The sequence below is a fragment of the Drosophila serrata genome, unplaced genomic scaffold (genome assembly GCF_035046125.1).
Source record: "Drosophila serrata isolate PLE 108 unplaced genomic scaffold, ASM3504612v1 contig_240, whole genome shotgun sequence".
NCBI lineage: Eukaryota > Metazoa > Arthropoda > Insecta > Diptera > Drosophilidae > Drosophila > Drosophila serrata.
This window is the reverse complement of record NW_028257138.1, coordinates 4189603-4199221: the sequence shown is the minus strand read 5'-3', so window position 1 is coordinate 4199221 and position 9619 is coordinate 4189603. Positions and strand designations below refer to the sequence as shown.

Sequence of the window (9619 nt, the reverse complement as noted above, 5' to 3'; positions counted from 1 at the left end):
TTTGTTTACTGCGAAATTGTGTGCATTAATGTGTCCTTGTATCTTAAGTAATACAAAAAAGTTAATTAACTATTTAAATGGATCAAAAGTGTATCTTTTAATACAAAGATATACAAGGTTTTCAAGGAATATAATTATAAAAAACATGTGTCATCTCTTTAGTCATTATAATTCATAATGGAATTCAATTTGAAAATATTGTATGCTTGAAAATACAGAATTTTTAAAAATCAATAGACATCTCAATTAACTTCCAAATATCAATATTATCGAAAATAAGAAGTTTATATGTCTTCCTGTTTGAAATATAGGATAGTTTCGGAAATCGATCACAACTTAGTTTTAAAAATTCTTACTTTTTGAATCGATAATTAACGATAGATTTGTATTGAAAAATTCAAGTTTAAAAAACTCATAACTCAGCCAAAAAAGCATTAAATTTAATTCGGAAAACTGTCCTATGTTAGTTTTTATTAGGTTAATAAATCTGCAAAATTTTTGTCTCTTTTTTAAATTTTGTAATCCCCTAAAAAATGTTTAAAAATCAATTTTTTCCCTGTCAAAGATGACTTAATCGATTCGGCTGTTGATGCTGATCAAGAATATATATGATTTATAGGGTCGGAAATGAATTCTTCACATCGTTACAAGTCTCTGACTAAAATAAATAGAAATATAGAATTAAACCTATGATATTTAATATATTAAAAATATTTGATATTAAATAATACAGGCTATAAATATATTATTCACTCTTATTTAATTTTTAATTAATTTTATTCAAGTTATTTATTTTTTTAAGGCCTATTTCTTCATAAGCCTATGCAATTTCTTGTTAAATTCAATCAAAAGTGAGCAAAAAAAAAGCTTTCCCACAGGTTTTGCTGTATTTAAAATTAAACACTAAAGTTTGTTGCATTTTAAAAACAGCAATTGGTTAGCCATTAAGTTAAAACGAATTTAAAAAATCGTAAAAACCTGAAGAGCACCATTAAAATTTCTTCAAATGGCTAAAAATAATTTCCTTATATATTTTTTTTAAATAAAACAAAAGAAACTCTGAAAGTAAGACATTAGTTCACACCCTCCTATTTCTTCTTCCACAAAATAATAGGTCAAGGATTGCCTTGAGGAAAGTATCTGCCAAATATTTGCATGCACCTCATTTGTAGATACAAAATAAAACAAAAATCAACACATAAATTCCTCTAGGATATGTTAAGTATATGAACCTGCACCTGTTTCACCTTCCAGGGGAATTCGGCGAATAATTTGCGACGAATGATGATGATGACGACGATGGTTTTGAATGTTGAAAGATGAGCGTTGGAAAATTAAGGAAATGCAATCTGGGGAGCAGCCAGCAGGCAGTGCCGAAGATGAACGAACATGAACAACAAAATCGAGAGAAACACAAACAAAAATGAAACAAAGTTTGCCATTTGGCTAACGGCATTATAAATGATGCCATCGAGTAAAAGTGACAGTCTCCAGGGAGTCAGAGTCTGGCTGAGTCTCTCAACTGTTGCAGGTTGCAGGTTGCACGTTGCACGTTGCATATTGCACACTGGTGTCGTCCTCCGTCCACCGTTTGGCGCCACTGGCCACTGATTATGCCATTTCATCAAATTCCGGCAGCGGTGCAGCAGCCAGGAGTGGCCACAAAATGCGACCAAGGATCGAAACTGATTGCCATTCATAGATTATGTGCATAAATCTGAGGGAAATGTTAAGTGTATAAATATATATATAGCTTAAAGTCAAGCCAAAGTTGCAAAATCATAATTTTGTTTCTCTCTTTTTTTAAAACTAATGCAAATTGTCATGGCCTAGGCGTAAATTATTAAATAAGAAAAAAGAAAAACAACAATAAAAATTAAGGGAAACAAGAAAGGAAGCTAACTTCGGCACGCCGAAGTTTATATACCCTTGCAGATAGAACTTCTATGAATAGGAATCCATACAATATAAATTATATATATTTGTGTTAAAAAACAATGAAGTAATACCTGCTTTCATTTCATTCACCTATACATATTATATTTGCAGTTTTACATTCACAGATTTGCATTTTTCCTCTACATCAAACGATCGATTGTATGGCACCTATATGATATAGTCGTCCGATTTTTATGAAATTTGCCACAAAATTTAAGACTTATATAAAATGGCTTTACCTCAAATTTTATGAAAATCAGCTGAAAACTAAAAAAGTTATAAATTTAATTGTATTAATTTCTCGATCGTTCCTATGGGAGCTATATGATATAGTAGTCCGATTTTCATAAAATTTTACACAAAATTTTAGAATAATATGAAATGGCTATATTTCAAATTTGATTAAATTCTGTTGAAAACTAAAAATGTTATCGCCACCGCGATTGTCAGTCTTCCGACAACAGCCACCGCCATTCTCATTCCTCTCAAATTTCTCGATCGTTCCTATGGGAGCTATATGATATATTAGTCAGATTTTCATAAAATTTTACACAAAATTGTAGAATAATATAAAACGGCTATATCTCAAATTTGATGAAAATCTGTTGAAAACTGAAAATGTTATACTTATTAATTGAATTAATTTCTCGATCGTTCCTATGGGAGCTATATGATATAGCCGTCCGATTTTCATAAAATTTTACACAAAATTGTAGAATAATATGAAATGGCTATATCTTAAATTTGATCAAATTCTGTTGAAAACTAAAAATTTTATAATTTTTTTTGTAAAACTTTTCCGATCATTCCTATGACAGCTATATGATATAGTCGTCCGATCGGGCCCGTTCCGACATATATACGAGTGAGAGTATATAGAAGACTAACTGCAAAGTTTCATTTAGATAGCTTCAAAACTGAGAGACTAGTTTGCGTAGAAACGGACAGACGGACAGACGGACAGACGGACAGACGGACAGACGGACAGACGGACAGACGGACAGACGGACAGACGGACATGGCTAGATCGACTCGGCTGTTGATCCTGATCAAGAATATATATACTTTATATAGTCGGAGGTGCCTCCTTCACTGCGTTGCAAACTTCTGACTGAAATTATAATACCCTGCAAGGGTATAAAAAAGAGTGGAAAAACAAATTGAAGAAATTCAAAAATATTTTGCAAAAACAAGCACAACAAAATTAAATAAAATGCTTATGGAGATGATGGAGGATGGACGGCGACCCTAGCCAACAAGAGCGTGAAGCTCATTATGAAGCTTCGTGGCCAGAAAAACGCGGACAGCAATTACAACAGCAACAGCAGTAACAACAATAACAATAACAGTAACAATAATAATAATAACAATAACAAAAACAATAAGAAAAAGGCCGGCAACCGAAAAAAAAGAAGCTGGCTGACAGACTGGCTAACAAACAAAAGGCCGAAAGAGCATGAAGAAATGAGAAATAAAACCAACACCAGTTGGAGATTTCAGTCCCAGTCCAGAGCACAAACCCATCCCTGTAAAATCCCAGCTAAATGAGAGTGAGTCCACCACAATCCATTGAAATTGAAAGTGAATCGTGCCACACGATCCGATACGATCCGATCCGATATGATACGATCCGTTGCGAACCGCAGAGACAGTTGGTTACGAGCACACTGCGATTGGATCCTCCAAATGGCCGAAAAATAACAATTTATACACAACAAACCACATATATATAATAATAATAATACTACTACGGTAACAAGAAAACCAAAAATACAGAAAGAAAGAGTCTGCAGAGGAAGAGACAAGCAGGAAAGTCTTTGGTTTTCGTTTTTTTGGGTCACCTCGAAGGAGTTAATACTCTAAGGGGATTTGAATGGATTTGATGGATTTTAAATAAAAGAATTAAAGATATAACATTAGATCTACTTAAAACTAAGGCTTGATGTATCGAACCAATTTAGTCATAACAATAAACATAAATTAGATAACAAGGTTCACGTTAAATACTATATTTATCGTTATTCAATGTTTATATATCTCAAATTTTACGAGATTTTTGTTGCTGTATTATATTGAACTTTTCCTGCTAACTAATTCTGCTTAAATAAATACCTCAATTTATAAATTTACTATTTTTTTTTAAACAGAATAATCTAGCATTAGTAATCCCTTTTATTGTAAGCTGTAAGTATTTAGAAAACCTTCATGAATTATCATAGTCATCATCAAGTAATGGCATTTTAATAAGCCCCTTAGCAAACATTTAATTTTGGTGGCCTTTTGTTTTTATTGGCTAGCTAAGTATATGAATTTCAAGATATATGTTCAAGGGCCTTATATTTCTAACATAAATTAAATTTAAGCCTCACTCTATGTATATTCTTAAATAAAATAAGAGACTAAATTGCATATTATAAAAATATTTATAAGTAATGCATGATTTATAGAGATAATAAAGAAAGCCCTTTACTTGATATTATTACCCAAAATAAAGTACACCCCCTAAAAAAGCATAAATCAAGGACTTCCTAAATAACTATCATTAAAAATCTTGAATGCTTCATTATAAAGTACATTTACCTTAACATTTTTTTACATTTTCCCCTTGAAATAATCCCAGAATATATAGATATATAAATTCAAGGCATAAAGAAAAACCTTAAAAATGTATTGATTGGCTTGACTGTAAGGAGATATGCTCGAGCCCTCTTCCCTCATTAAAAACATACAATGTAACTTGCCAGTTCCTTATTTTCCCCTTGAAAATAATCCTAGTTGCAGTCAAAAAAAAAAAAAAACGTACTACCAAGACCACACATAAAAAAAACCGCGAAGAAGCAGTTAATCGTGGTGGCAGGAGGAAAAACCAACCAAAAAGACGGCCAAGAAATGGTCAGCAGTCGCAGTCGGCGTCGCAGCTAGGAGCGGCCGAGGCAGAGGCAGAGGCAGAGTGGCAGCTGCAGAGGATCGACTGCAGCATCAGTTTCCCCCAAAAAAACAAAAAAAAATTAAACAGAGATGACTTGCTCCAGCTCCCGCTGCTGCTGCTTTAAACGTTTCAATTTCTTCATGGTTACCACTAATACTATATATATATATTCCGAAGCTGCTCTTGGCCAACTGCTGCTTCGCTGCTCGCGTCTTAGCCACTGCTTCTGCCTCTGCCTCTGCCTCTGCCTTTGGTGACGACTCTGCCTCAGTCGACGGCGGTCTTGGTCGTCGTCTTGAATTTTTACTTAATTTTTATTTCACGCGCTGCGCCGCTATAAAAGAAACTGCAACAATCGTTGTGGCATGCAGTAAGAGGTTCCGCGTCAAAGCAGCAGCACCACATTACCAGTAACCAGTCAGCAGTCAGCAGTCGCCAGTAGCAGGTTCCCCAACGGATATAGCCGAAAATATATAAGAAACACAAATCCCCAACTATAATGCAGTCCAGTTGTGTGGTATGTGTGATCATCTCCCTCTTAAGTGACTCTGTGAAAAAGATTGTGTGAGAAAGCTAAAGTTCTTCCCTCCTCCTCCTCCTTCAGTTGGTGGTCGTCTTGGCCTTGGCTGCCTTGGTGGCCGCTCGTCCCGAGCCGCCGCGTGACTCTTACAGTGCTCCGCCATCCAGCAGCTATCAGCCAAGTGGACCCAGTGGAGGCTATGGTGCACCAGCTCCTCAGTATGGACCACCACAGCAGCCACCGGTGGTGCACAAGCATGTCTATGTCCATGTGCCGCCACCAGAGCCGGAGTACCAGGCACCCAGGTGAGTCAAGATTCTACGGGGATTACTAACAGATCTATAGAGGGATAGGGTCTGTGAACTATCTAGGGTATTATTAAAGACAGAAATTGAGAGAGAATATAGAATAGGATATAGGGAAATAATATTTGAGAAGCTAGATTTTTATAAACCCAAAAGAAGGTTATTTGAATATACTTTAGACACTTAAAAGAGTTTACAGAACTTTGATATCCTTTAAAACATATATTTGCATAGAAGAAACCCCATAGAAATCGTAAAAACTCAAAGGTTATCCAATTTCTTGAACTTAGAACCTGTGGTAAATATAATCCTTATTAAAGGATCTTCAAAATTTCTAAATAATCTCTTCAGGAACAGGGCAATTTTAATCCAATTCTCCCCTAATTGCTTTAACCAAAAACCCTTTTCTTTAAAGCCTTAAAAACTCACATATCATTCTTAAATAACTTTATTATTAAACAACTGAATAGGATGTGAATCATTTCAATTTAATTTGTTATTAGAAAAAACTCTATGGCATCACTTAAGTTCAAATGTAAACCACTTGAAAAACCCTTCAATTCACACTCTTTACCCTTATACCTTTCCCTTTCGTTGCTTTTTTGGATCATTATTATTATATTTTTTTGTACATCTTGCGTGTTGAGGAGCGATTACAAGCGATCTCGGTTTATTTGTCTTGTTCCACTTATGATTGGCAAAAAAACACCAAAAGCCAAAAAGAAAAAATCACATTGTTGTGTGTTATGAGTATATAATCCACGCCACTTATGCAGATTCTCTCACAATTCAACTTTATAAGGCAACCTCCGGCGATGATAATAAGTAGACAAAATGTTGCAAGACCCCACCCAGGTCTCCGCCTCCGCCAATCATCTAATCCAGCTCAGGGCCCTTTCAGCTCACTCACTTATTGCCACATTTTCAGGGTATTTACTTAGAGAGACTTCTGCAAGGAGGAAAATTATTTAATACTACCACCCGAGACGAAGAAGCCAGCGAACTCAATGGTAGTTGGTGTCTTTCTCCAAAGCTTTTCTCGGCTCTTTCTCCCGTAATTCAATGTTGTTGTTTTGTAGTGTCGTCTTTTGTTGGTAGCAATGTTAATTACCCCGAAAACGGGGGAGTGATATGCCTTTGCAGGCCGCCTAAGCGTGACTAAAATGTTACCTAAGCTATCCAGCTCCTCCGCATAGATATATGTACATACATATATGTATCTCAAGGAGAGTACCATTTCCAAGCTAATTATCAAATGGAGAACAGCGCCATTACCATAGGGAGCTTCCCTTACTTTATGTAAACCTTCGTCTCGGGGCAACGATTGTTGTGACAGTCACTTGTCATCATCATCATCATCATCATCATCATCATCGTCGTCGTTGTCATTGTTATTATCATCACAAGCCAGGGGGCATCTTCATCCGATTAACCAAACCTGACAGGCAGCTGCATCATCAGTTGGTTCACCATTTTCGGCAGGTCACCATTTATGGTCAAGGGCATGTCATTTGCATATACTCCTCACAGCGGAACTCCTTTCTCCAGAGATGCAAAAACAATGTAGGAAGTGAGGAAAAACCATTTAAGATGATTTTTTTTCGGTACATATGGTAATGAGTTTGGGAAAACAAAGTGAAACTGAGGTTGCTACTTCCGGTTAAGAGGGAAATTTTAAAGGAAAAAGTTATTAAAGTCTTTGCAAGAGACAATATTTTCGATGACAGTTCTTTTATTTAACTTTCCCTCTTCCTAATCTTCTATATTTTTCCCCCTAGGAAACCCCTGTATGTGCCACCCCCGCAGAAGCACTACAAGATCGTCTTCATCAAGGCCCCATCTCCGCCAGCACCTACCGCTCCGATCATCCCCCAGTTCCCACAGAACGAGGAGAAGACCCTGGTCTATGTGCTAGTCAAGAAGCCGGAAGAGCAGCCCGAGCTCATCATTCCCACGCCGGCGCCCACACAGCCCAGCAAGCCGGAGGTGTACTTCATCCGCTACAAGACCCAGAAGGAGGAGACCGGTCCGTATCCCAACAGTGTGGCGCCACCGGCACCCGAGTATGGAGCACCAGCTGCCCCTCCGGCGCCCTCGGCGCCCAGCAGCTCCTATGGAGCCCCATCCCACTAAGGAGATCCGAACCATTCAAACTGAAGTCCGATTTGCGGCGAACACTCAAACCCAACTTCCACTCATGGCAAACTTCATATATAATCCTTATGTGTATTATATTTTCTGATCTGCTTCAAATGACTTTAACGCGTGACAAAGTTTACAACGAATATCCCTCAATTTCCCCCCCTACAATTCTTACCTCTGAAGTTGTTTCTAAACCACACATTGTATGAGAATGTTTTCCATATCTAGGCTGTTTGTTTCAAATTGTTTGTTTTAGTCTTAAGTCTTAGGTCCTTAAGCGAACGATGCGTTATACACTTTACACACCCACGATACACTCACTGCGAAACGAAAGACACTAGCCTTAGTTATCGATAGAGATATCGATCCCGATGAACGATACACGATATATACATGATACATCATGATTCTTTTCATCACACAAATGCATTTTCATCTAGGCAATTTTTACCAATACCCACATTGCTATTTTTCGCACAGCGAAACAATCGAAAAAGCTAAAAAAAAAATGTATAAATGAAGACAATTAATGATACTCAAGTATGTATATAATGTTAAAAACAAAACAAAAAAAAACATCAATGGCTAAATAAAAGTTTAACGAATTATTTGTATTTGAATGGAGTTTTTCTTGTGAATTTATTATAGTAAAGAACCTAGAAACAGATATATTTTCTTGTTCATATGAAAAAAAAAAAACATTTCCAAATCTTTTTAATTTAGGAAAAAGTATAAATATTCTATATATTTCAATTAATTTACTTCTAAAATTGAGTATAATATATTTTCCCCTTACAAGTCTCTGAACATTTCAAACTGTAACGCTTTTGGTGTTGCCACCTGAAGCTCAACCGCCAGATGGCGCCTCCGTAGTAACTGTAAAACTGTTGAAAAGTGACTCCCAAACTTGTTAACTCCTTTCACTTAAGTTAAAGCCTCTTAACTCTCCGATTTCGTTTAGTTTTGTTTATCTTCGCTTGGATTACCATAAAATTTGATTTAACCAATGCAGTGAAAATGTTTTTCAGGTAAATTTCCCCCCTCAAGTTTTATGATAATTAGTAAGGAAATACTTTAAAAGCCGATTGGATTACCACAGTTTTTCCTCGTGCCGTTGTACCTTAATACCAATCAGCGAGGACCACTTTAATTGAGCCGTCGCCGTTGTCCACTTCCACCACTTTGGCCAGCAGGAAAAATAAAAGGGAGAAAAAATAAAGCTAAAGGTAAATCCGGAGACCAGAGTGCGGACCAAACCCATTCCCGGCCATACGACACATGCTTTTAAATACAAACGAACACACACACTCGACAACGGCTCCTTCACGAGCCTGCCAAATGTAAGCGAACTTAAAAACACATCGTTTGCATTTGGAGCCTCGCCCCACTCCATTTCCCCTCTTTGGACTCCGCCCCTGGAAAATCCGACCCCCTCCATCATCAGCAACAACTCCAAGCGGCACTTAAGTGACGCTCCAGCAGCTCAACTATCACCGTGTGTTTCACGTGGCATCTTCTTATTCTGTTTACTATAGGTAAAATAAAGGTATATTCTATCTGTGCTGATAGATCCCGGTTTTTAAAAAAGCTATTACTGCGAATTTTGGTATGAAGGCTTACTATACTTTAATATATCAGAATAAATTGGTATAATAATAATAAACACAACAAAATTATTAATATGTTATATTTACTGATGGATCTCTAAAGTTAGGAAAGCAATAGATGTGAATTTTGGGATGGAGGCTTGGTATACTAAAATATATAAGATTATAATGCTAAAAT

At 36.4% G+C, this 9619-nt stretch overlaps 1 protein-coding gene across 1 annotated transcript; it reads left to right on the top strand.

Moving 5' to 3' along the window:
* The first annotated feature begins 3078 nt into the window (after positions 1 to 3078).
* Positions 3079 to 8448, top strand: TwdlE (TweedleE). The gene is made up of 3 exons (XM_020943577.2): positions 3079 to 5384; positions 5472 to 5692; positions 7471 to 8448. Exons 1-3 carry the CDS (start codon positions 5367 to 5369, stop codon positions 7823 to 7825), a joined length of 594 nt encoding a protein of 197 aa, XP_020799236.1. The 5' UTR covers positions 3079 to 5366; the 3' UTR covers positions 7826 to 8448.
* The last annotated feature ends 1171 nt before the right edge of the window (positions 8449 to 9619 follow it).